Source organism: Ammospiza caudacuta, chromosome 1 (assembly GCF_027887145.1).
Source record: "Ammospiza caudacuta isolate bAmmCau1 chromosome 1, bAmmCau1.pri, whole genome shotgun sequence".
NCBI lineage: Eukaryota > Metazoa > Chordata > Aves > Passeriformes > Passerellidae > Ammospiza > Ammospiza caudacuta.
This window is the reverse complement of record NC_080593.1, coordinates 33907530-33934506: the sequence shown is the minus strand read 5'-3', so window position 1 is coordinate 33934506 and position 26977 is coordinate 33907530. Positions and strand designations below refer to the sequence as shown.

The 26977-nt window shown below is 40.2% G+C and overlaps 2 protein-coding genes across 11 annotated transcripts; one reads left to right on the top strand and one right to left on the bottom strand.

The window, feature by feature from the left end:
* On the bottom strand, nt 1-14862 carry CBX3 (chromobox 3). 6 transcript variants are annotated; one of them, XM_058802840.1, is made up of 6 exons: nt 13205-13364; nt 11630-11680; nt 7778-7920; nt 6112-6277; nt 4665-4759; nt 1-3113 (listed from the first exon to the last, which is right to left on the bottom strand). In XM_058802840.1, the coding sequence occupies exons 2-6, from the start codon at nt 11651-11653 to the stop codon at nt 2987-2989; spliced, it is 555 nt and encodes a 184-aa protein (XP_058658823.1). In that variant the 5' UTR covers nt 11654-11680; nt 13205-13364; the 3' UTR covers nt 1-2986. The 6 variants fall into 6 exon arrangements, 4 of the variants coding, with proteins under 4 accessions (XP_058658823.1, XP_058658814.1, XP_058658840.1 ...); XM_058802831.1 differs by lacking the exon at nt 11630-11680 and adding an exon at nt 9715-9864 and having other exon boundaries at nt 13205-13223; XM_058802857.1 differs by lacking the exons at nt 11630-11680; nt 13205-13364 and adding an exon at nt 14109-14586.
* HNRNPA2B1 (heterogeneous nuclear ribonucleoprotein A2/B1) lies at nt 13396-26977 on the top strand. 5 transcript variants are annotated; one of them, XR_009274608.1, is made up of 12 exons: nt 13396-13622; nt 18655-18765; nt 19689-19835; nt 20932-21142; nt 21431-21532; nt 21622-21711; nt 22201-22263; nt 22733-22852; nt 23128-23250; nt 24274-24356; nt 25681-25811; nt 26632-26977. XR_009274608.1 is itself a non-coding variant. In XM_058802806.1 (11 exons), the coding sequence occupies exons 1-10, from the start codon at nt 13593-13595 to the stop codon at nt 24333-24335; spliced, it is 1059 nt and encodes a 352-aa protein (XP_058658789.1). In that variant the 5' UTR covers nt 13396-13592; the 3' UTR covers nt 24336-24356; nt 26632-26977. The 5 variants fall into 5 exon arrangements, 4 of the variants coding, with proteins under 4 accessions (XP_058658789.1, XP_058658798.1, XP_058658780.1 ...); XM_058802806.1 differs by lacking the exon at nt 25681-25811; XM_058802815.1 differs by lacking the exons at nt 25681-25811; nt 26632-26977 and adding an exon at nt 24508-24993 and having other exon boundaries at nt 21622-21702.

Genomic DNA, 26977 nt, shown 5'->3' with positions numbered 1-26977 from the left:
TACAGAAGATATCTCATTTATTTCATCGGTAAATTTTAAATTAATAACATTTGTTAACTTTTTGCCTATGTTTGCAGCACATTCAGCATAACTTTACATAACTTGTAACTTTAAAGTGTTGCATTTCATCACCAGCAAAACTCAGTTTGACACAAAGTGAGGACAAAAAAAAGGAAACAAATACCAGTCAGCATATTTACCATCATAACATAAAAAAATCAACACTCTAAAGAACTGTCTAACAAGCTGCAAAGTTGTTTAAAAGTGAATTCAGTGTATTTTTATTAAGTCAGAAGGAAGAACCAAATATAAGGTAAAAAGCTGTATGTAGTTACAATTCTGTATTTTAAGGGTTACAAATTGAGGAGAACCAACCTTTAACAAAAATCTTTGTCTACCACTAACAATAACCAATAATTAAAAACAACCGCTTAACCTGTATTGCTTCAAATCAGCAACTTCACACAGACTTGATATCCACACTTGAAATGTGTTACAGAAACTGCAAAGTTTCAGGCAGTAAAAAAAAAAAAAAATGCAACTTGTACAGAAACAGTTTTAAGACTCTTTACAAAGTACTCCATACTGAAGAAACTGGCAGGAGAATACAAGCTGCTTTGAAATTCCTCTTTAGCCCATGTGTTTATTAAGCTACTGGATAAAAAAGCAAGGATTTCAGAATCCTATATACTAGGTGTATAAATATTCCTATTACGGGCCTCTCAAAAATTAAGCCATGAACTCTGTAGGAGTCTTAAATGTGATAAAATCAGAGTGATTTGTCTAAGGAATAGGCAAGAGAGCTTAGTTAAGCGCTCAAATTATCATTATCTGGTGCAAGGAAGCTCCACGCTAACAGGGATATCAGATTTTTCCTAGAGCCACAAACAGACTGAATTCTGCCCAAAACCAGTAATAAAAAATCTTTAGGAAAAAGTTCATATAGCAAGTTTAGTCATTGCTGTTTAACTATAAGTAGGTGTTCTACGGTGGCAGGCTTTGTTTTGCAATATAAATGGCTTTTGAAAGTATTGAAAGGACAAATAATTATAGTAATGATTTGTGAAACAGTATCAAAAGAACATCAAGCACAGACTGGATTCCTTCCTTCACTCATCAGGCTATGCACACTATAGGAGGGTTTCCAGGAATATCCACTTTTTAAAAATCTTCTGAAAAAACATAGCCAGGCAATCCCAGCTGTCTCACCTTTGAGAAGGGCCACAAAGATGATCAGAGGGCTGTAGCACCTCTAGCACCTCTCCTGTGAAGACAGGCTGAGAAAGTTAGGATTGTTAAGCCTGGAGAAGGCTCCAGTGAGACTTCTAGAACCTTCCAGGACCTAAAGGAGGCTTACAACAAGGCTGGAGAGGAATTACAAAGGCATGTAGTGACAGGACAAGGGGAAATGGCTCCCAACCAGAGTAGGGTCAGGTTAGATATTATGGGAAGAAATTGTTTACTCTGAGGGTGGTGAGGCACTGGAACAGGTTGCCCAGAGAAGTTGTTGACAATCTAGAAGTGTTCAAGGCCAGGTTGGATGGGGCTCTGAGCAACCTGGTCAAGTGAAAAGTGTCCCTCCCTGAGGCAAGCAGGTTGGAACTAGATGATCTTCACAGTCCCTTTCAACCCAAAACCATTCTATGAGTCTATGGACACTGACAGTGTACTACAGGATTATATTTTTTAGTCAAAACTCTAAATTAAGGATAACTGAAATAATCTTGGCCATTGACATATAAGCACAGCTTAAGGCAAACTATACTATGGTAGTCAAAACACAAAGATGGTGTTTAGAAAAAAGCAAGTGAAAAGATGAATGGCAACTTTACTCTTCCTGAGCTCCACACCTTTTACTTCTGCCCTTCTAAAGGTATTATTCAAGCAGCTCATTATAGGACTAATTTCAAAATTCAGTCTGAAATAGAAAGAAAGTCTTTTGCTCCACGTACATGACTTAAGTATTTCATTTAAATATTCCACTTTAAAAGCTGAGCTATGTAAGTATTCTTGAGGTGATGGCCTGTAGAATAATTCCATCTGAACCAGCCCTAGAGTACATTATAGCCTCCTATTAAGAACTGAAATTAAAACAAGGGCTAATACTGTCAATACATGTCAAATATTTCCTAGTGTGCCTGCAGAGGCTACTCGGCCTTGTGACCAACTGCTGTAGCTAAGCTGTGCGGTTGCAATCTGTGACTTACAGGAGTACTCAAAGCACATTAATGTTACAGGCTCTTCCTGACTCAGAAAAACCCATGTCTCAGGCAGTATTCATGAAAACCTCCAACTAATAATCAAAGCCTGGTATTTGTCCAGTATTCTGATAAGAGTAGCAGTGGGGTAATATTAATAATCAACCTACCCCCCGAGAGAACAACTTACAGTTAAATATATTACAAACTGAGTTTAACATATCAAAAGTTGAGAAATACCCCGCTTCAAAAGAGTCACAGCCTATCAGTATAAAGGAAGAATATAAAACTATTTTATTGACCACTGCTCACCAGTATTTACAATAAAGTAAACAATATACAGTCTGATAACATTCAAATTACTACAAAGTTAGTTTTCACCTGCTCTTCTTAAGACCAAGTGATCCCAAATACTAGAAAGAATGACCTTACAGGTTTAAAGGGCTAGGTTTGGGTAAAGAAGATACATGCACATCAATAGTATAGAAGACTACAAAACATCTGTGAGTTTGTTTAGACATTCATTATGATTCTGTAATAACTAAGGAAGTTCATCAATGTTTTATAAAACTTTTACCTAATATGGAGGAAGTAGTAGTATCAAATGCTCTCTTGTGGTAAATGAAACAAGTTGCAGAAAGCTTTTATTTACTTGCTGTTGATGCAAAACATACTACTTCAAAAAAATATCAAATTTGAAACTTGTTAGAATGTATGCTTCTCACATTGCTAATAAATCAAATTTCAGGTTTTAATATTCTTATATATAAAAAAAGCAATGCAAACAATTATTGTGCTTCATCTTCTGGGCATGAATGCCAAGTTAGCCGTTCTTCATAAAAAGCGATTACGATCTGAGGACACTTCACATTAGCTTCTTTGGCCAGCACCAGATCTGCCTCATCAGAGTCTTTCCTGATGTAGAAGAGAGCAGGATTTGAGAAAATTAATAATCAGTATTTCAAAACATTTAGCAGCTCTTCCTAAGTTCTAAGTTCTGAAAACAATGGCAGCTAGAAACCAGTTTCCAGTACACCTTTCACTAAAGCTACCAAGACTTTCCATGCTAATGGTGATGATGAGGTTTCATAGCTCCATTGTTCTTCCCTTCCCATGTGTTTTCTGTTTGAAAGGAAAATGCTATTCTAAGGGAATCAGTCATAAGGTTACATATTGGAGTATATAATGAAAGAAATAAAACTCAGTTACTTTTGTCTTTTAAAGGTTAATCAAAGCTTCAAAGTAAGACTTCAAAATCAATAGAACCAACCAATCTTAAGAGTTTGTACTTACATGCATATTACATTTGCTGTTTATGCAAATAACTTCCTGTATTTCATACTGCTATTCTTGATGCTGTCTTGGGCTAACAAACCAAGTTTGCCAGTCTGACATGACTTCACTTCATTTTGAAGTGTATGCTGCCTTTAAAAGTCAAAGCTTTGTGCATACAAACTCATATCTATGTTTGTTACCTAAGACCAGCTATGAAAAACTAAACAACAGCAACTGAACTAAACAAAAAAAAAGTCCTCTGTGTTTGATAGTCAATTATCACTACAGAAATTCAAACACTTGTGATCTTTGTTTTTCAAATTTTCTAAGTTTCACATAAAATTTATAGAAAATTTGAGAATGCAGAAGGGAGACACTCTCCCACAGCACTAATTTTCAGCAGTCTAGGTAAATCCCAAGACAAATCACATCTCAGGAGATCACTCAGTTTGACTTCATTCAGAAAATCTGCCCTTCTCAAAGGCTGTGGAAAGTCATCCTTCTTATTCCATCACCTTAAGAAATCTGACTCTCAGCAAATATGAATTCAATCTCTTGATTTCTCAAAACTGTGAAGAATCATTAATTTTACTCCATTTGTTCACAAAGCAAGAAATCCTTCTCCCAACACTGTTGCTAATGAAGCTGGTCCCCACCTACCCTCCCAACAACACAAACTCCCCACATCACTCTTGCCTCTTACTAGCCAATAATGTCAAGCCTCTACATATTGTTTCTTCCTCATCTCCTCCTCTGCTTTCTCCCCTAGTTGCTTCCAATTCCACTTTGATGCATGCAGAACAGCTGGCACTATGCTTGGTTAAACAGCTGGCTATCCAGCAGCTGGCTTCTGCTTATTGGAACATGTAAAGCTGGATTTTGCCTGCCATTCCCTCTGCAAGAGCATTATCAAGATCTATTTTTCCATACAAATGCCAATTTCTTTCTATTTTATCAGAAATTACCTTTTAAAGTAAAACTGAACCAACAGAAATGAAATATATTTTGGGTTTTGAAGAAAGAGGGATTAAGTCCTAACTGAATATAGAAACCCTGTTTTTCTAAGAATACAAGGTTAATAAGGAGACCACCAGCTTCTGTGTCTTACTCCTGAGAGGAAGTTGTCTCTTTAGGGTAAGTGCAGCTGCCTGCCCTCCCTTTATGTACAAGAACTGTGGATGTAAGACTTACCATTTCATGAGGAACATAAGCTCTCCACTGCTATCCGTAGCCCCAATTATCCGCTCAGGATCAAGACCCCTTGCAAACCCTCTTGGTTTATCAACCTAGTAAGTTAGAAGATGGTTATCTAGTTTAAGACAAAATTCTATTTTGGTACTAGATACAGGAATTTTTGTACATACATGCACGTGTGTGTTTGTGTATCAGAACAAAAAAATACAGCCTTTAAATCCCATCAAATCTATAATTACATAGTATTTTTTCATGACCAATCTTCAGGCCAAGTAATTTAGAGGTAGGATAATAATAAAGGATTTTATATCCATGTTTCCAGCATTTATTTCTGAAAATATAATAGATGAAACAAATGGTCTAAAATAATTTCAGCAGATAAACAAACAAGCACGGTCAGTAAAAATAACAAAAACAGCAAAGTAAAAATGCATGCCTGGAAGTGGAAAAAACATATCCTTTTCAGCAAAACAACAAGCATGGGTTCCCTAAACCAACAATGAAACTGCACCCTTGGGGAACACCTAAACTCTTCTTGGCTCACTGACACCACACTGGTGACAAAAAAATATCACAACTATTTCCTGTATTAGCTCCTTTATAGGTTCACAATATCCTTTTAGAGACAGTGGCCACTATTGTACTAGATTAAGCCGAACAACTGACTTTATACAGAAAGCAAAATATTCTTTGTATAATTCATGAACTATTCTTCCTGATGCCTTCCAACCTTTTTGACAGTAACCACATGTCCAACTGCCTGCTGTCTCCAGTACATGAAAATGATTGGCAGTGTCAGGTTGCAAACCACTAGTCCAAAAGTTTACAAAAGGAAATGTGAACTGTTGAACACATTACAACGTGTGCATTATTCTGTACTTATCAGCATTAAATGTGTCAGTTTGCCTACTCATTTAAACTGAAGGATAAATCCAGACCTCTCAGGAAAGGTAGGGTTTTTTCACTCACCCCTTCTACTCCTTCTCCACCATTATGTCTGCTCCTAGTCTAAGCAACTGATTGGTTTTCACATTTTGCCATCTTGCCGCTCACCCATTCAAAATCATATACTAAATATGGTAGCAAACCAGAACTTCATCTTTGTTCCATTAATGGATCTTTTGTTCTAATAGAAACCTATCGCTTAATACCATTAATTAATAACTCTTAACCAATGTTACTTTCAATTATTCAGTAAGTGGGACAATGTAAGAACTTTTAATCATCATGTCAGTCAATCATCCTTTACTAACCATTTGGACAGTCTCATCACCCACAATGAATGTATACCCTTTTCAAACCACAGACCCAGATGCTATGAAATTTTTACAGTTTTAAATCAGTGTTCAGTCTCATTCTCAAAGTCACAATATGATTTTTGGGGGATGGAGAGGTAGGAGAGAGATAGAGGAAACCAAAACTTAACACATGAACATATACTTACAGAATCACGCTTTTTCTTTGATTTACTATCATCAGATTCACTATCTGACAAAGATTTTCTTTTGGCACCATCTGTTTTTTCTTTACCAGCTTTCTGAGAGTTCAGAAAAGCTTCAATTAGCTCTGGACAATCTAAGTTCTCTTCAGGTTCCCATGTGTTGTCAGCACTGAAACATACACACATTTATGTAGAACTAAGTAAAAAAGAAAAATGTAAAACTAGCCCCATGGCCCCCCCTTAAAATAAGCAACTTAATTTTTGTCTAATTATATAAGGAAGGTCTGTTAAACTTAAAGATGTTTATCTTGCCACCTTTAGTAGCCTTCATGTTGATGACTGAAAGGATGCTTCATTAGTATGGAAAAACAACATTCTTAATCTGAAGGTAACACAAAAAGCAGCTCTATTAACACCTGTGCTCTCAGTGGGGTATGAGAGCCGAAACAAGCAATGCACACCCTACCAAAACTGAACTGTCCATTGAAACTGACTCACTTCCCTGGCTCCTCTAAAGACTGTCCATGAAAACTAACAGTATGATAAGAGTACTAAGACTTACAGAGTGTACACAGCAGTCATTACAAATAGCCTAAGTATAAATCCATACATATAAGCTTTCAGACATGAGGAACACACTAAAGTTGTCTCTGAGCATTGAACACAACTGTACCTAGAACTATCTGCTTCCTTCAGTTGACTGCAGGAGCGAATAAAGGTGGGCAGAGCTGGGCACAGCCTATGTTTCAGTGAGAATGCATTTTGCTAACTAAAATTTTAAGAACATTCCTCACAACTGCTCTGTATCTCACATGCAAATACTGGCACAGCACTACTGCACCAGCAGGATACCTACAAATTATTTTCCATTACAATAACATATTATTACAAGTTCAAATCAGACCCTCAAATACTAAACACATTGTGCTTCACATTTATGCACACATCACTACACACATTCCAGGCTTCCAGACTGCACACTGTTGCAATGCACTCACTTTGGGAGGTATGCAACAATAATATCATAGCATACATAACCATTTATGCACAAATTCTTCTTTCAGCTGGTAAAGCAAGCTGCGACAGAGTGTCACTGGAAGGAGGCACAACTACATTCCTTCTTAAACAATTAACTGCTTAAGTCTACTGCAAAGTTTTAATATACATATGTAAGTCCTGGGAAAGACACTCAAAAATTCCTTTGATGTATGCCTAATGAAGGCAACCATTCCACAGGCATATTCAGTTAACTTGAGAACAGTTCAGGAAAATTAATAATAAGCGAACTATCGGCTTCAAAGCTGCCTGCAGTTTACATTCCTGCATGATTTGTTACTCAGAAGCACCATTCATTCTGCTACATATATGATAACTGTCAGTCTATCTTACCTTGATAGCTATGGACACAAGCTCTATCAGAATGGTAAAAGAACAATCACTAAGAACTTCGTAGAAGTCCTCAAATATTTTATATAGCCTGAACAATGAACTACATCATCTTCTATTTTATCTTCATACTCGACTGTCCCACTTGATTATGCATTTAAGGATGTCCTTCCCTCAAGCTTCTTTAAAGTGGATGCTCATTGTCCAATCTCTTGGCACAGTTTCAAATCAATGGTGTTTATCATTCTATCAGAAAAAAAAAAAAAAAAAAGGAATGCCTTACTCTGTAAATCCTTTCCACTTCAAGTAGTATTCCACCTTTCCATTTACAACACGTCTGTCCAGGACTTTCTCCACAACAAATTCTTCAGGCTCTGCCTCTTCAACTTTTTTACCTTTGCCATTCTGTTTCTTTCCCATTTTGTGCTAAAAAGAAATTCAGAATAACATTATTCTTTTTTTTTCTTTTGCTTTACACAGTTATTTCACTGGCTTATTAACATTAAAGCCAGAAGCTCAGACTCCTTTCATGTTAGTGCATGTGGTCAGGTAACCTGAGCAAGACATGGTAATCTTTTGGGTTTTTATCAGTTGCTTAATGAGATACCCAACATCAGTTTTTAAAAAGGTGAAATTTTTTTTGTTCACATACTTAGTGACTATACTCCCCTTAAAAATTTAATTCTCAGTGCTACATGCTCAAAACATCAGGAAGCTTCTAAAAGTTAGCTCTATGCCTGTGAAAAGGCAGAGGGCAAGGCAGAAGTAAAAAGAAGTAATAAGGAAACTGAAAATGCATAAAAAAGGGATGGTACTGAAAAAAGGTGGCTTCTACCTTTTCAAAAAAAAAACCAAGGAGAAACTGATGGCAGCAAAGTTTATGATGTATTGCTACAATAAGCAAAATATTCAATAATAACCCGCAACTATTGAAGAGGACACATGCTAGGAGCATTCCATTACTGCAGTCCCTTCTCATTCTTAGCCATGCACCCATGTAACTTACAAACAGATGTCACAAAGGTGCATAAATTTAAAACTGCTACACTTAAGTACAGCACTTAACACATAAATGGAATTTTGCTAACTTAGAAAACTTTTTAAAGTGTTTTAAAGTTTACATTTGATAGTTCAGGTAATATTCTTTAAGTTCTTAAAACAACTATTACATCCACATCATCCTCAAGGCATTCCCAGTTTAATAAGGCACAATTAAATAGCAGTAGAAGGACACATTTCAGAATTTCCTTGTTTGTAATCTTAAAAAAGTTGGAACAATCCTATCATGCTGTATCACAGTTCTGGAGGACTAGCAGACCAAAAGCAGTTTGCTTGCCATTTTGGACTGCATCTAATAAAGAAACTGTCAAGTGGCAGCCATAAACTAAGTATTAAGCTCCTAAGAGTTAAGCAGCACCCTAAATCAAAGTGGACAGAACTAATTCCTCACTAAAGCACTTCCTCTACAACAAAATACAGACAAGCAAATACCACAAAGCACCTCTATTTGCTTGATAGCCATTCTCTAGTCCTCTCTAATGTGGGTTAGTTTGACAACACTGCAATTTTGAAATTTTCAACTTTTAGACTTAGTAGAATTTTGTCTTGATGTGGTGAAAGGTAAAAAAAAAATGTATGTTAGAACAAAAACTGTATTCTTTTAGTGAAGACTGGAAGATGATTCTCTTGCCAAAGCCCTGTCTTTGTACCCCTTGTTTTTAATAATTTTTCTCTCCCTCCCCAAAATACTTCACTCTTTATGGTTAGCAACCCATAAATTGAAGGTTTAAACAACAAAGAGGAGAAAAAGTTTCTCGTTTCTCATTTAAACAGCAAGTTTCTGTATATATCTCACATGGCCATCATTTTGATTTGAGAGCATAGAAGAGAGAACAGAGCATGTATTTCCAATTAGATTTTAGGTGCCTGCATATCCCAGGTGTATTTTGACCACAGCATTCATGTCTGAAAAGTGTTAACTTAAGCATATTGGCTTTTTTTGCCTCCACAGGAAAAAGAATGCAAGACTGATATTGAAGGGAAATACAACATGAAGATGTCCAAGGCTTCTATGAGGGCAGCTTCTTTCAAAAAATGGAAGTGTGAAATAGAAAGGGGTAGATATGAGGGAAATTAACAAATAATAGAAGTAGCAGAGGGGAAAACGACAACACAGAAAAAGACAGACTCACTATACCATAGTAATAACATTATAATTACTGGTGATGAGGCAAGCAGGCTACAAGTGGGGAACATCTCCATCTGTATTCTCCGTTGGACTAAAATTCTTTGATTCAATGGAAGACTGTTTTCTGGTACTCTTTTCGGCTTCACTAATTCTTGTCACTTAAAGATCAATGTTTTGGATTTCTGTATCAAAGCAACAATTTTGTTTTTTACTTTCTAAAACTTAAGTATCTCAAGTATCTTCCACAGAGGAAAATGAATGTCATGGGGGTCTGCATTTTTTTCTTGAAGTGCAGTAAGAAATAGCAAAATAAAGAGTATGCTGCTTCTGTTTTAAATATTAGAGATTTATTAGGTCTTGTGCATCAGCACTGCTCTTCAAACTCTTGAGCCTATTAAAATAACACTTGATTGCAGAGCCTGCAGAAATACTGAACATGTTAAAAACCTGTACATTCTGGGATTATACAAGCCCATGCAAATCTCAGCCCACAAGTGAATTGTGACACCTGACTGAACTGAAAACATACTAAATGCCCACTTGACCCCTGAAGTTCTCTTCTCTAGGGTTGCATGTTGTAAGCTGTAAATTGGACATCTGACCACTGAAGGCTAATGTATGGCTGTTTCTGCATAGAGAAGTCATATGACACTACATATGACAGATGCAGAGCTATGGATAATCACTCTTTCTTGGAGGGGCAAACTTAAAACACTGATGTGACACTGTGGTGTAGAATTTTAACATACAAGATACAAGAAAATCAGAATTACAGCTCTAGAGCTGCCCTATCCCTTAACACATTTAGGTTTTGCATGCAAATATATAACGAAGCAGAATTAGTTATGGTTCCCATGGGAACCATAACTGACTCTCCTGATCTGTGCAGCAAAATTCTTGACATCAAAAGATAAAAAATACTGCATTTATAAGATTTTTTTCCTCTCTCCAAAGCACCCCCTCCCCAGGCTGGCTAACCTCTTTTTCAAATTCGGGATAAGTGGACAATCAATTACTAACAGAAAGTTTAGACATTCACCTTGGTGAAATATTTTAAACTAGTACAACACAGAGGAAGCACTCCATTGCACTTCTTAGCCAGGAGTTAATACAAGTTTTGGATATATTTTGAGCTGAGTAATAATTTCTGTAAATTTAGGAACAGGCCTTTTGAGTGCATTATAAACCAGCTGTTCTGCTACTGAAGTTTTGAATTGTGCACATATATTTTTTGCTTACTTCCCCATCTCAACCTCAGATACATCTCACATTATACTTCTACAGGTCTGTCTTTTGTGAAACTATGTATCATTATTAGTAGAACTGTAGCCAGCAACCAACTGCCCTTAGGAGTCCATATTTTAATGTCAAGCAAAGCTTTAGAGGACTTGAGATCCATGAATGCATCATTAAAATGGTCCAGGAGGGGTTGACATCTGATAATCTCTGCTCCTATGAAATTCAAAGAAACTGTTATTTGTTAAAAAGCATTTCAAAAGGCATCTTAATTATGCCACATCATTTCTCAATAATGTTACTTTTCATCTGTAAAGACTGCCTTTTGTCAGGCAAATAGTTTTCTCCAAATACACTGGGAGAAATTAAACGAGTACATTATTTGGACTTTATTTTTTACATGTATGATGAATTACATGGTATGCTGAAAGGAGGCTAAAAAAATCCTCAGTATTTTCTATCGTAGAATAGATGAAATAGTGCAGAGTCCTTTCACACTTTTTTCCCAACTAGTTTCTCTTTAGAAATGGCAGATTTATTAAAACCAATGTCCTTTCTAGTAGCCTTACTTTCTGGATCTGAAATTTTGGTCAGAATAATGCTGGGGAGGGGAGATGTGGATGTATCTTTTAAATGGAGATGCCAAGTTATAAGTTTGAAGAAAAATATGTTGATTAAATCCTTATATACTTTAGGTGTGCATGAACTTACCAATGTAGTTTTATTGGAGGCCATTTTTATTGCAGACTTGCAGAGCTTTTACTAGAAAAATGCATGACAATTAAAAGGAAGTTTGCATTACTCAAAGAAAGGCATCCCAAGACAAGCATGGTCCTTGTTCCAACCCCCATGTATTCACTGCATACAACATTTCTTACATGGATTAAATCCAGAACAAAAAGTAGGTTACTACTTTGTCTGGCATAACCCAGAATGCACCATTAGGCTAGCCAGGGTAAATGATACTGACAAGGTGGTATATAGGGTTGAAAAAAGATTTTTCCCAAGGCCTTCAAAAGCATAGACATGTTTCTAGGGGAAAGGGGGAGGACCATCAGGGATGCTTATTTCCTTAAACCAAATAGAACAAGAGTTCAGATTCTAGCAATTGAAGATACACCTAAGTTATATTAAATGCAAATATCTGATGGGGAACAGATATATATTTGTGGTGCAATGAATCACCCATTATTCTTACATGGTAGCAAATTCTTATAAACAGCAAATATTTATCTTAATGCAACTATAACGTTGCCTTCTGATTCTCAAGTTGGCAAGAGTTAAGGTCCTAGAACAATATTAACTCAGCTAAGATGCACATATTACATATTTAACCTATGCAAATTACGTTGAACACAATCCATCCCCTTTTCCATGTCATTTCTCATACCGACCAGCTCCATAGGCATGTATTGTCACCGCCCCGCAGCGAGCTATAGAAACGCTAGAATTCCCCATATGCCTAGGTAAAGCAGAGAAGTCCTTTAAGGCCAGAAAGCCTCCCGGACTCAGCGATCCCGCCCAATCCTCCCCTGATACGGGAGGTGGATTTTGGCAGTCCCATGGGTGGCGGGGTAGGCGAGGTGGGAAAAGGGCCGGGGCTAGGGGGCCAGTGCCGAAGGTCTTGCCTTGTGTCTCCCGGAGAGGTAGCAGAAAGGGGCAAAAAAAAAAAAAATCCCCAAAACCCAACAACAGCCCCCCCACCACGGAACAGAGGCAGCCCTGCGCAGGCCTGCTGGGGGCGGCTGCGCCTCGGGCCTGCGGCGGGCGCACATGAGGCCGGCGGGGCCGCCCCGGGCGAGGTAACGGGGACGCAGGCCCCGGGCCGCTTCCGCCGCCGCTGACAGGGCCCCTTCCACGCCGTCCTCCCCCCGGCCCTTCACGTTTCCCCCGGGCCGGGCACACGCAGGGACGGCCGGCGGGCTGGCTTTGTCTGCCGCGCGGGTGCCGCTGCCCCCGCCCCCGGCGCTGCTCTCCTTCCCCGGGGCGACAGCGCCCGCGGGTCCGGGGGCCGGCCTCCCTCCCTCCCCGAGCGGGTGCCGAAGCCCCGATTCCCCGACAGCTCCGCTCCGCCCGCCACCCCCCACCGCCAAGGAAGCGGGGGTGGGGAAGAAGCGGCGGTGGGGGGAGGCGGGCGGGTTGCGCTCCGCATCTCCCCGCGGCGGCCCGCAGCGAGCCGCAGAGGAAAGGGGAGTCAGGGAAAGGGACTCGAGGGTGAGTGGGGTGAAAGGAGGCGGCTGCAGCGAGAGAAAAGAGGGAGAGAGAGAGAGAGAGAAGGATACAGACTTCAATGGTGCCCAGCCGCTTGGGTCTCCTGTCTCCTCCTGGCTCCCGCCCTGCGCGCACTGAGCGGCGGCGGCAGCAGCAACAGCGACATCCGCGGGGGGCTGAGGCGGGGGGTGGGGGCAGGGAGGGAGAGAGAGAGAGAGAGAGAGAGAGAGGGAGGGCGGGAGGCGGAGGGCGGGGAGCGGCGCGGCGGTGGCTGGCGGGGCTGGGCTGGGCGAGCACTGCGTGCCGGCGGCTGTGACGGGGCAGAGCGCACGACGCCGCCACCGCCTACGCGCGAGCCGCTACAACCTCCGACCGTCGTCGCCGCCGGCACAGGAGGGGGGCCAAGACGTCTCTCCAACGCGGGGCGAGCGCAGGACCGCGCCAGGCGTCCAAAAGAAGGAAGATGCCTCGCGGCGACCGGGAAAGCGACTGGGTAAGCCTGGGGGAGCGGACGGGGTTGGCGGACCCCGGGAGCCACGGCCGCCATCATGGCCGCCGCTGCGAATGCGCGCCGGGCCGATGCTGCCTGCCGCGGCGGAGCGAGGCCCTCGATCGGTGCGGCCGGGCGGGCCTCGGGCCTGCAGAGGGCGGGCGAGGAGCGCTAGGGTGGGTTTGAAGCTCATTTGGAGGGGTCCCCCTTGGAGCGCGGCCATTTCCCGCGTTGCGGCGGGGAGGCCTGGGCGTGAGCAAGGGGAGGGGGGAGGGAAGCGGACTCGGAAAGCAGCGGGCCTCTGAGGCCCTAGAACTCATTCATAAGTGAGAAAAGAGGTTCGGGGAGTCGGCTGGAGAGACTTCGCTGCGGGCGGGAGATCCGCGGGTGGATCCGCGGTGAAGCTGAAAGGGAGGGGGAGCAGAGGGGGCGGGAAGAAAGGAGCTGCTCCAGCGCCATTTCTTTGGCGCGCGGGGCGGCAGCACTCACCCTTTGTCGCGGTGCGTGTAGGGCCGCCGGAGAGGGAAAAAGGGAGGGGATGAAGGAGGGGAGGAGAACAGAGCGGCGAAGCGGGCGGCACGCCCGATGCCGACGGTGCGGGGGAAAGAGCGGAGCGGGCTGCGGTGAAGTCCAACTCCCTCCCTCCGCCGGGGCCCCTCGATGTGTCGCACTTGTGCCAAAATCTGTGTAGCTCTCACTTCCTCCTGCCTGGGCGGAGGGGGAAGGGGGCCAGGGAGAGGTTTCGAGGGGCGATGTGCGGCCGCCCCCGACTAATATTAACGCCGAGGTTTGAGCCTTCGGGGCCTTTCCTCAATTTCCGGGAAAAAAAACCAAACAAAAACAAGTGACACGGTGCCAGCAGTGTTCGAGGCCGCTTCGGCTGCGCTCGGGCATGTCTCGCGAGCCTGTCGGTTGTCGGAAACTGCCGAGCTGGCTGAAGTAGTCGATGACTTGCTGCGTCTTTCTGTCCGGAAATTGCCGAGCTGGCGCCGAGCGCCATTTTCGCTTGCTGCGGCAGATTCCGGAAATTACCGAAGCGAGTCGAATGGGCTTCCATTCCTGGTTCGGCTTTTTCCGGCGGCTGTCGAAGCGGATAAGCTCGACGACGACAGCTCCTTCGGCTCATTTCGGAGGCGGCCATTACTAACGGAGTCCATGACTTTCCATTACACGATAAAAACACGTAGGGGCGTTATTCAGAACTGCAGCCCCTTTGGAGATATTTAAGCTCCAGAGCCTGCCTTTTTTTTTTCTTTTTTTTTTTTTTTTTCTTTTTTTTAATAAATTAAACCTCGGAAGCGAGCCCGAGCTGGAGTAGGAGGGCGCTAACACTACGCGGAGCTGAATTTCAAATTACGTAACACCTCGGGCAGCCATTACCAACCGGTTGTACGGTACTCTCAAGCAGGAATTCATAAACCATGAAGAATATGGTACGTGGAATGGGGGGATTTAGAGCTTGCTTTTAAGGAGGGAGACGCGTTTGCTTGTGCAGACAGTGAATTTTTTCGGGGCTGAGCATTTCAAGCAAGCTTGAGTGGTCCGCTCAAGTCCGGGCGCTGCTGTCGGGTCGCAACGCGGGGTGGATGCTGGATGCCTTTGCGCAGAGGAAGGTTCTGGAAGCGGCGACTGGGGCTGGCGCGCAGCCGGGCGAGGCGGCGGAAGCTGCGGTAACCGTGCATGGCGGACAGCGTGTTCTTGAGCCCGTGGCCATGGCTATTAGCTGCGCTGCTGCTGAGGTGTCGCAGGAGGAGGGGGAGTTGGAGCTCCGCGGGTTGGGGGCCGTCTTGGCCTCGCAGGGCGCGGAGCGGCCGAGGCGGCTCTGCGGGTAATGGCGGTGGCGAGGGGGAGGGGTAAAATGGCGGCCTGGCCGAGACTCGAAGTGCGAGGGGCAGTGGGGATCCCTCCGGTAGAGCGGGCAAGGCGGGGGCCAGCTGCAGTCGTCAGGTATTCACGGGGACGAGAAGGAGCGCCGGAGAGGTCTTAGAACCGCGTGTGTAGGTGCACGCTAGAAGCAATTTGCAGCGCTTTCCCTGGAGGCGGCGGCTGCTCCCGGGCGCCATTTTCCCCGCCCGGCTCGGGGCCGCGGTGTTCCCGCTGCCGCCACATGGCGGAGCCGGCGCGGCCGCTGCGTCCCGGCTGCCACAGGCGGCGGGCGAGCAGCGCTGAGGGATTGCCGGGCCCTGGAGTTCAGGGATCCCCCTCGCTTGTTTCCCTTAAACGTTTTTGTTACCCGAATTCTTAATTCCGCATTCAGCGTGGATTGTGTGTGCGCACGTTACCGCTGTATGAAACACCTTTCCTTGCTCTGGTGATTAATATTTCAGCAAAGGTTATGCATATTTTAGTGCTTTCAAGTTGCTTTAAGCCTGTGAAGGAAAGTTTAAAATACACACGGATGAAGATCCTACAGAGGTAAAAATTTGCTCTGGCATTTGATTCCTACCACGTGATGTACTGTGGAAATCTCGAAAGACGTGTTACCTCCAGGTTTTATATTGTGGCCTTTCCTAAGTATGAGGTGTCTATGTCTTTACCAAAAGAGTATTTTCCTCAGGATTCTAAGAGGTACTGGTATGATGATAGTTTTTGTTGTACATTTTATACTTTCTGCACAAACTTTAGATGGGCAGAACTCTGGACTTTGGTAGGAGGTTAGTGTTATTGCCATCCAGAGCTTCTCCAAACTGGCTTATTTAAGACAAATAGTTTCTCTGCATCTAGAGATTGTCTGCATGTTGAGTGGAGCAGTCTGTGTGTGCTGTTTTGGCACAATGGTTTTCATTAAGAACTGGTGATGAATTTCGTTATTGCTGTTTTCTGACGTGTGGTGCCTAGATGTTCTAGGTAGATCATGACCCTAAATACATCTGTAAAATGCATTAACTATTCTGTTCAGTGTCTGGTAGTTATATGTAGTATATTTTTATAATTGTTCCATTCTTTCCTTGAGTTCCATTTACAGGTTTATCGCTGTTTTCAGGAGTAAACGTAACACTGAAAAAAAATATCCGATCTGCCTACTATACTTCCTTAATTCTCATATTTTTATAATAATGTTCTTTATTAAATGTATGGTAATTGATTATACAGGAAAAAGGTTTCTTGTAGATCTATGAAACTGTAAGCAAGTGGTCCCTAATTCTCAGGCAGCAAAACTGAAGGGAGGATTTTTATTTTTGCAGTATTGTTGCTTAAATTTTTTTCTGCCTCCTACTCAAAATTAATAAATGACATATTGATGAATATGATTTTTTTATAGTGGTCTGGTGTGCAGTGTTCTTTTGTTCCTTTTATGTGAAGAGGTGAAAATAAATTAGTTAAAACACGTGTCGGCTACTTTTGAACACGTGTCTTATTTTGCCTGTCCTTTGTGTAAGGAGGAGACAGTACTAGCTTTTTTTTTTTTATTCCTAGAAGAAAAAGAAACTAGATCCAACAGCAGATTCCAAATAGTTTTCAAGAGAAATTTGAAGTCATCAATCTTAAATAGAGGATGTATTTGGAAGGAGGAGGGGAGAAAGTTGACTTCCTTGTCAGACTGCAGTACATGAGGCTGGTAATACAGAGGTGTATTTTGAAGAAAAAACCCTGGGTTGTCACTGCCCACACTAATTGTGTTCTGTTATATGCATCTTGATCCAGGCCTGCCTTGGACAACTTCAGAAAATATGTTGGTCTGCGTGCAGCTTGGCTTAATACTTCTAAAAGCATATGTGCACTGCAGTATTTTCCTTATTTTCTTAGGCTCAGTGTTTTTCTAGTTTCCTATTTCAATTTAGCTTAGTCCCCATTGCACAGTTAATCGTGTTTGTCAATTGCACTTCCTGCTGCTATATTTGAGTTGTATAAAAAATAACCACCACACTAAAGAAAACACACAACCAAACACTCAAGCAGATTTTCTTGATTTTTAAAGTTAGTTAACAGTAAAAAGCTGAATTGATTTGGTTTGAGTTCTCTTGTCCCTAGAAGAACAGTTCTTTTCAAAACAACGTTGTAGGGAAGGGAACTACTTCTTAGTGCATTTTTTAAGTTTGGCATGAAATTTTCACACTTATGAGCTAGTGATACTTTTGTATGTAGAGCCTGGCAATTAAAAGGCCTGATTTGTATGAAAAGTTACTGTAAAAGTGCTCTGAACTGGTCGAAGTCGGAAGGTTCTCCTTTCTGCTTTAGTTTACTGGTATATACAAGAAAAGTGAATTCAATAGCTTATTTCTGGTCCTGATTTTTGTTGGGTTTTTTTAATGATGCTCTTGTCATTACATAAAAGATCTCTTCTTAACAAGTGCAGTGATAGTTTCTCTGCAAGAAAATAAAGTCTTACTGAAAGCATTAGTGGATATGAATATGTGTTATTCACATTTCTACTTTGAAATGAATTATTTTAATGGTGCTCCTGTTGAGGGTGTATAGGTTTATTGGTAATTCCAGTGGTGTGGGATTCCAGATAAATTTTACAGATTGCTTGAGTTTCATTTGTTTTAGTAATTATGGAGAAAATAGGAATTGTTAACCTGTTACAGAACATACTTAGATGTATTTAATTGATTTTCGCTCACAATGCCTTGGATAAATAGTGCGGCAGTATTAATGTAGAACAATTTTAACCAGAATGGTTTTTATAATTTAATGTTACCCAGGATGGAATCAGACAGTATAAATTAATTCCTATTTTCTGTAATAAAAACAAATCCCAAAGTTCTCATTTTCTTTATAAAGCATCTCATATGGGTCTTACAGAGGAATATTCTGAAAGTCTTCAAATGTGGTTCCTTGTTCTTGATGTTTAGAGGGAGACACAGGAATAAGAACTAAAAAAGTTTGTATTGTAAAAGCGGACCTGTAGAATTCCATAAATTAGTTAAATCCTTTAATAGGGGTAGAACTTTTAGAAGAGCCAGGTCTCATTTTGAAAATAAGTCTTACTGAAAGTATTTAAAACCTACAAAAATCTTGGTTAGTGTTTGATTTGCTAATGCAGAAGAGGTGTTTCAAACTATATTAATGTAATCTTTTTTTCTCGTGGCAGAGGGAAAAGGAGCAGTTCCGCAAACTGTTCATTGGCGGCTTAAGCTTTGAAACCACAGAAGAAAGCTTGAGGAGTTACTATGAGCAATGGGGAAAGCTTACAGACTGTGTGGTAAGTTCAGCATACCAATGCATAGCAGTGGCATGGAATGTGTAGGAATTTTAAATGTTTGTTTTCTGGATTGCTTAGAGAAGATGGAATATTAGCTTTTAATGGTGCAGTTGGTTGCTTTACACACAGTTCAGTCCATTGTAGCAACGCGTAAATTTTACTCTTGCAAGCTTGATTAAGTTAGGGAACATTGACAATCTGTTTTCTGTAAAATTCTCCCATATTAACTACTGATTGCAACAGTTCGGCTTTGGTATCTGAAAGTTGTCTGAAGTGCATTAGAAAGTGCTTCCAGGGAGCACTATTACATCTGTGTGGTTGGTAACATTTGGAAAAAAATGGTGTCTTGGTAAGCAGCCTCAGTAAAGCTGGAAAAGGATGTCTTTCTCTGTGATGTTTTCATAGAGTTGTTAAGGTTGGAAGAAACCACTTAGTATTTAACCATGCACTGACAAGTTCATCCCTAAACCATGTCTGTAAGCACCTGCATTTGTGTGTCTTGTAAATACTAACAGGGATGGTGACTGGTAGAAGTTCTCTGCTGAAGTGTCTTGGGAGTAGTAAGTAATAACACAGGTTTAAAGTCGGGGGTCTTCATGAAGCTTAAAAGAAACTATGTGAATAGTTTTGGTTTTTTTTTTCCAAAAATAAACACAAATATAAATGCACCTCACTGATCTAGCTGCATTTCTGAGTTAACTGAGTCTTGGAGGACAGCAGTGGTTTGAATTTCTTTGATCCCAAGCAGTGTCACTCATACTAAATCAACAGACTGTGCTGCTTTGTGTTTTGAAATCAAACCAAGGAAAAAGTAAATTAAGCTTACACACTCTTAATACTGTTACCAAAAAGCTTAACATGAGACAGATAGAAATAGTTTAAATTTATTTAAATTTTATTTAAATAGTCTTTATTGATTCTAGGTAATGAGGGATCCTGCAAGCAAGAGATCAAGGGGGTTTGGCTTTGTAACATTCTCTTCCATGGCTGAAGTTGATGCAGCTATGGCTGCAAGACCTCACACGATTGATGGAAGGGTGGTTGAGCCTAAGAGAGCTGTGGCTAGAGAGGTAAGTATGGCTTTGAAAGCAGGTGCTTCTCATGCTTTGAAAAATGCCTGTTTTGGTCAGACAGGCTTTGTTCTTGTTTGAAATTGTCTGGGTTTAAATTACCTGGTTCAAAGCTGATAGCTGGGGCATTATTTTCCACACTTTTAGTCTCTTATATATATGTCTACTATTACAGTGAATTATGTTATTCTGGTTATGGAATCATGTCTGCAAGGGACATGTCTAGGGTCTGAAACATGTTGTAGCAAACATGTTCTGTTGAATATTTGTAATTATGCAAATTCTAAATTAACTTTTCTGGAATAGTTCCTGTTACAAGCCTCAAATTAATAAACTCCTGTCAGTCTTTCTGATTATTCCAAATCTTTCTGGGGTATTTCTAGAAGGTACATAAAACCAGAGCCAGGTTACTGTGGCACAGAAGTGCTTGAGGAGCAAGGGTGGATTATAAGGCAAGTTCTGTTCACCACACAGAAGCTCTGGGAGGGTTTACCAGATTAAGGTTGGACTGATGAACTGGATTTGAATGAGCTGTCCCAAAGGTATGGGGAAATGGAAATTGTAATCACTGGTACCCCTGTTAGTTATCCCAATTTTCTTTCCATTCCCTGCAGAATGCAGGGTTGGTTAGCATTTGGAAAAAGGTAATTACAACAGCATGTGTGTTTGCTGTTTAATGGGATTAAAATGCATAGTTGTGAATTTGCTGAGGTTGAAGGGCCTTGATACAAGTGCAGTGTGGGTCCGTTGCTGTCAGGGTATTGGGCAGAAGAAACTGATGCATCTTTGTTTTAACAATTACAGAAGTCTGCTGTAACTTAAGTTATTAAATACTTGCAGTTCTTTCAGACAGATAATCTGTGTCATTTTTCGGTGCTTTTAAAGCTTTGACATAAAAGAGGGAGGAAAAACCTCCAAGTAATGCTGTGTGACTTTCCTCTTAGAAGGCCCCTAAATGAGCCTGCAAGGTCATGCCTCACAAAAGGGCTGTACCTTAAAAATCGTAGTTTATCTGAATTCTGTTCCTGAAATCCAGGTAAAATAGTTCTTTGTGAAATTGATTTTTTGGTGCTAATTTAGAAAATTCTTTTAACAGGAATCTGGAAAACCTGGTGCTCATGTTACTGTGAAAAAATTATTTGTTGGTGGTATTAAAGAGGACACTGAAGAGCACCACCTTCGTGACTACTTTGAGGAGTATGGGAAAATCGACACTATTGAAATCATTACTGACAGACAGTCTGGTAAAAAGAGAGGGTTTGGATTTGTTACATTTGATGACCATGATCCTGTGGATAAAATTGTATGTAAGTAATTTCACTCCTTCTTTGGATAGTATTAATTCTTACAGCCTCAGTGTAAAGCTAAGCTTACAGATAATGGGATTTAGTTATGTGCCTGTATTATTTGCTACATCATAGGTTGCTGGATTGTGTGGGAACATGTATTTCAAATAAGCGTTGTCATGTTTGTTAAAAAATCGTATGGTATTTTGTGTTCTCTTATATGATTCAGAATGTGTTTGTGTTAGAAGTCTGATACTCTGACTCGTTGCCAGTTAAATGCTGATAGCCTGTTATCTGATACGGTTACAGTGCAGAAATACCACACCATCAATGGACATAATGCAGAAGTAAGGAAAGCTCTCTCTAGACAGGAAATGCAGGAGGTTCAAAATTCTAGGAGTGGGAGAGGAGGTATGTACAAGTAATGGTTAGTAGTTTGTGGTTGATTTTTGTGTTCACTTTCCACAATCTCACTACTTATAAATGTTAAACTGATACAGGAAACTTCGGTTTTGGTGATGCTCGTGGAGGTGGTGGCAACTTTGGTCCAGGACCTGGCAGCAATTTCAGAGGGGGAGCCGGTAAGACAGGCATGTTTGTAGCATTTACATTTTTTACCTTATTAGTGCTTTTTTTCTGGTTCTGGAGAACTTTGTATGCTGTGGTAACGTTTGACTTAAATGCACCTGTAGCAGGTGAGAGAATTTTTGGGAAAAGTAACTTGCAAGTGACCTTGTGTTTTGGTTTTTCTGTTTTGCTTTGGCTGTGGTTTTTTGGTTGGGTTTGGTTTTTATTTTTTAGCTTTTATTGAAAGCCAGAAGTAATCTAAACGTAAGTATTTGGTAAAAAAGGATTTCTCTGGTTCTATGCAGCACTTGCCTGACATTTTAAAACTGGGTACCATACAAACCCAAGAAAAGAAAAAATAAGCAATGATTGGATGTTTAGGTTTATTTTTCTGAAGTTAATTGTACATGTTCTTAATTGATTATTTCTGAGATTTAGTTCATAAGAGTTTGAGAATTTGACTAGTTTGCTACAGGTAAATTGAAATCCTTTGGGGTTTTTTCTCCCAATAGATGGATATGGAAGTGGCCGTGGATTTGGTGATGGATATAACGGATATGGCGGAGGACCTGGAGGTTAGTTTGCTGTTGTGCTGGTGATGTGTTTTTCTCTCATAAAGAAACACTTCCATATTTATATTCATATGTGTAAAATTTATCTGAATTACCTGAGCCATTTTGTTGGCTTTAAGAAATGTACATGGTTGTTGGCTTGCGTCAAATTTCCATATGGCAGATTGTATGGTTATTTTTTGGACAAGCATTATTATCTTTAGGATAAGAGTGGGTCTTAAATTTCCTGGAAAATGAAGATTAATTAAACCTTTCAGTTGAGGTCTTTAGGCAGTCTGACTGTTGGGGTTTGGTCATAGTTCAGTTAGGGTCGGTGTTAGTATGTGCTTTAAAAAGTACTGTCCATAGAAATGTCTTTACAAAACTATCTTTTTTGTTCTCTCTGTTCTTCTAAACAGAAAAATATTCTTTGTGTATAATTTAAGTGCATTTTATATTGAAAAGCTCATTTAAAAGGATTATGTTCACACAGGTGGCAACTTTGGTGGCAGTCCTGGTTATGGAGGAGGAAGAGGAGGCTATGGTGGAGGAGGACCTGGTTATGGCAACCAGGGTGGGGGCTATGGAGGTGGTTATGACAACTATGGAGGAGGTAACATTTAAGCTTAAATTGTTCAAGCATTTCAGTTACAAATTACTGCAAGTCATTTGAGGTTGGGGGGAATGGGTGTTCGAAAATGTTGTGTAAGGCAGTTGTTGTTTTTCAAGTAGTATGGAATAGAACAGAAATGTTGTTTGGTGCATGCACTGCTGGAATACATGTGTGATTTTGTACTTTATTTAGAATTTTTATAATGGGGTGTCTTTAAGTGTTGCGTCCATTTTAGCTCATGTCGGTATTTCTCCACTTTTGTGTTGACAATACAGGCAATTATGGAAGTGGAAACTATAATGATTTTGGCAACTACAACCAACAACCTTCAAATTATGGTCCGATGAAGAGTGGAAATTTTGGTGGCAGCAGGAACATGGGGGGACCATATGGTGGAGGTATATGTCCTGTATATTTCCTTGTAGTTGGAGTGGGTGGACTTCCAGGACCGGGGGGAAATAGAAGACATGGGGTAACTGTTTTGAACTAAAAAATGGTAGACTGAGATTAGGTATTAGGAAAAAGCTTACAGTGAGGGTGATGAGGTGCTGGAACAGGTTGCTCAGAGGTGGTGTGAGAGCCCCATTGTTGGCAGTGTTCAAGGCAGGGTTAGATGGAGCTTTGAGCATCCTGGTCTAGTGACAGATAACCCTGCCCATGGCAGAGGGTTTGGAACAAGATGACCTTAAAAGGTCCCATCCAACCCAGGTTATTCTGTGTGATTCCAAGGTGGGTATGTAGGAATTGGATAACTTCTGCAGTGGATGTATTGCAGTGCCTGTGTTCTTTCTGCAAGTTTGCTTCAGTGTCTTGAGATTGTAAAGCTTGTCTCAGGGAAATTTATTTTTATTTTGAAACAGATAAAACATACTAACTTTTTCCACAGTGTTGTGCAATTTCAATTTTAAAGATTCTATTTCATGTTCTTTGCTGTCAGCTCACACTATTTGTGGAGAGTCTAGTTACTTAATTTCCAGCATATTTGCTGTGATTTCTTTTTATTCTCCTCTTGTGTCTTTTTTTCTGAGGCATCCTACTTTTTGTTGTCTATAAGTTACTTAATATGGAGTATCAGACTTGTGAAATGGAAACTGAAACATGAAGCCCTTTCTTATAAGGTTTAGCCTGCAAGCAAATTCAGCCCTCACAGTCTCAAGACAGCACAGTGCATCAGATTACATGTGGCACTGTTGAATCTTCTAAGATTACAGCATGTAGTTGCTTCCTGTGGCAGTCTTTGGAGGTTCCTTAGAGGAAAGCAGTGAAATGTTAGAAGTCTGTGTTGCAAATGCTGTCACTGGAATTAAAGCAGATGTTACTCTTCATTTAGTCAAGCTTTGATTGATTGCTTCTGTGAAAAACTTCCCTAGATTTAAAAATGTACTGATGGGACCATTCTGTTTCTTGTTCTGCATCTGCAGGAAACTATGGTCCTGGGGGCAGTGGAGGCAGTGGTGGATATGGAGGGAGGAGCCGTTACTGAGTTTCTTCAAGCATGCCATGGGTAAGTATGTTTTTAAGTGTTAATATTGCAGTGATTCTTGAGAGTAGCTGCAGGAGTTAAAAGCTTTTTAGGATATTATCTTTCCTTTAAAAAATGGTTAGATGAATAATTTCATAACCTATTTTTTTACTCTTTACTTCTGTTGAAACAGGCTTCACTGTATAAATAGGAGAGGATGAGAGCCCAGAGGTAACAGAACAGCTTCAGGTTATCGAAATAACAATGTTAAGGAAACACTTATCTCAGTCATGCATAAATATGCAGTGATATGGCAGAAGACACCAGAGCAGATGCAGAGAGCCATTTTGTGAATGGATTTGGATTATTTAATAACATTACCTTACTGTGGAGGAAGGATTGTAAAAATGCCTTTGAGACAGTTTCTTAGCTTTTTAATTGTTGTTTCTTTCTAGTGGTCTTTGTAAGTGTAGAAGCATTCCTTTGATAATGTTAAATTTGTAAGTTTCAGGTGACATGTGAAACCTTTTTTAAGATTTTTCTCAAAGTTTTGAAAAGCTTTTAGCCAGGATCATGGTGTAATAAGACATAACGTTTTCCTTTTAAAAATTTAAGTGCGTGTGTAGAGTTAAGAAGCTGTTGTACATTTATGATTTTAATAAAATAATTCTAAAGGAAATATTGTGTAATTTTAGATTTTTTTTTTAATACTGTAAAATAAGGCAAGGAGTGGGTAGTATAAGGTCCCACAAATAATACAAAGCTATTGTTGTACGTGTAAAATTTAATGCTGGTGAGAAAAAGTATGTTGTCTGTAAATTACCAGGTTTAAACTATCTAGGTAACTTAAGGGGTATCTCTGCAAGGAGAAACACCTTTTTAGATTTTTTAGATGCTGCTTCTTCAATGGCAAGGAAAGGAAAAAACCCCAGCAAGGTACTCTTCCAGGGACGCAGGTCTAGTACAAGAGAACTCTTGAAAACGTCACTAAAAGTTCAGCCAGTCTTAAAAAGCTGTGCTGTATCTCTGCAAAGCTTTAACTACGGTAGATTGTTTATAAGGATGGCAACGAAGGCTGAGGGTGTAGAGCAAAATAGTTCTAAGCTTCAGTTAAACTTCTTTAGGTAAGATCTTGTTTACTTTTCCTTTCTTAATGTTTCAAACCCAAGAAATTAATAATGTATGACAGTATTCTTTGAGTATAGTGATTATCATTATGTAGCTTAACATATAGCAATGAATTGAGTTAACTATTGCAAATTGAAAAGAAATTTGTGAATCCTGTTTTCTTGTATTATTAAATTTTTTTACAAAAATAATTGTTAATTTCAGCTACTTAACATATTTTTTTCCTACTGGAATCTAGCTATGATATGAACCCTGGACAAGCATAGACTGCTGCCACTGTACACTGCTACAGTTGAACAAATGAGACCTGCAAGTGTCCATTAGTAAAGCTTTGCAAGGGTTCCATCCCTGGTGTTGGTAGTTAAAATGGTAGGTCACAAGTTAATTAAATCATACAACTTTATTTTTGCATCCTGCAACATTTTCTTTTTTCTTGGGAGTCTATGCATTATGGTGGTTGCAAGGTAATGCAATGAAGGTAGTTCTGTGCTGTTGAAAATGAACTATGTTGTTCCGTGTCTTGTCTGCTGTAATCTATTCTATATAACACATTTCATCCTGAAGGTTCCCAAGTAACTGTAGAGTGTTTACGTGTAAGGAAAAATTTCACCACAGAATACATCTGCCTCTGTGAAGGAATGTGTCGTCCATTCTTTTAACAACTGCATAAGCAGTTCTTTAGAGGGCAAGTGAAACCTTCAAATGAAACTGCAGGTGGTATTTCATAAATGTACAGTGTTTTTGTGTAAATTGGAATTTGGCTAGAATGTTGAGGTTTCCACCATTTTTTATAGTTCTTGCAGCTAACAAACCTTAGTGCCAAATTTAGTCAGCCTTACTCTCACTGCATTGAATGTGTGCACCTCAAATTGATGGAAATTTATCAAGTATTGAATGAGTTACTCTGAGTAAGGGTGGCATACTCTACTAGATTTGGTTTTAAAATCAACAAAACCTGTCAAAAAAAAAGGCAACCAAAAATGCCTTAATTTCAAAGTTCATTGCCTCTAAAAGGCTACCCATTGAAGAACGTGGACTCAGCTAACAAAAGTCCTGTTCCTTTTGTGTTAGACACACCAGTGAACTGCTTATACTTTTTTTTTAAAAATGGCTGAAGTTCCCCTATTGGTAATTTGGTTTAGACATATGTGATAAACATCTTCAGATACACTTTTTTTTTCTTTGGCAGGAAGGTGCCATGCTGCAGGTAACTAATGAAGAAGTGGTCAACCACAGAAACGCTTCAAGAAATAAGAAATTCTGTATCATCAGAAAATAGTTGTTTTTGCTGCCTTCATTAAAAATCTAGAGGTTAAATGAATACTGATAAAACATCACAATTAGTACAGATCCCTGTAATGATGGGTTTTTTAAATTATAGTAATAATGTCTTGTAAACCTTTCAAATAAAATTCAGATTCGTTAGGAGAAACAAATCACTAATGTTAAAATAGCAAACATTCTGTGAGTAGAAAGTTTAACTACATATATTTATAACTTTCATAGCTTTAAAATAAAAGTATTTTTATACCAAA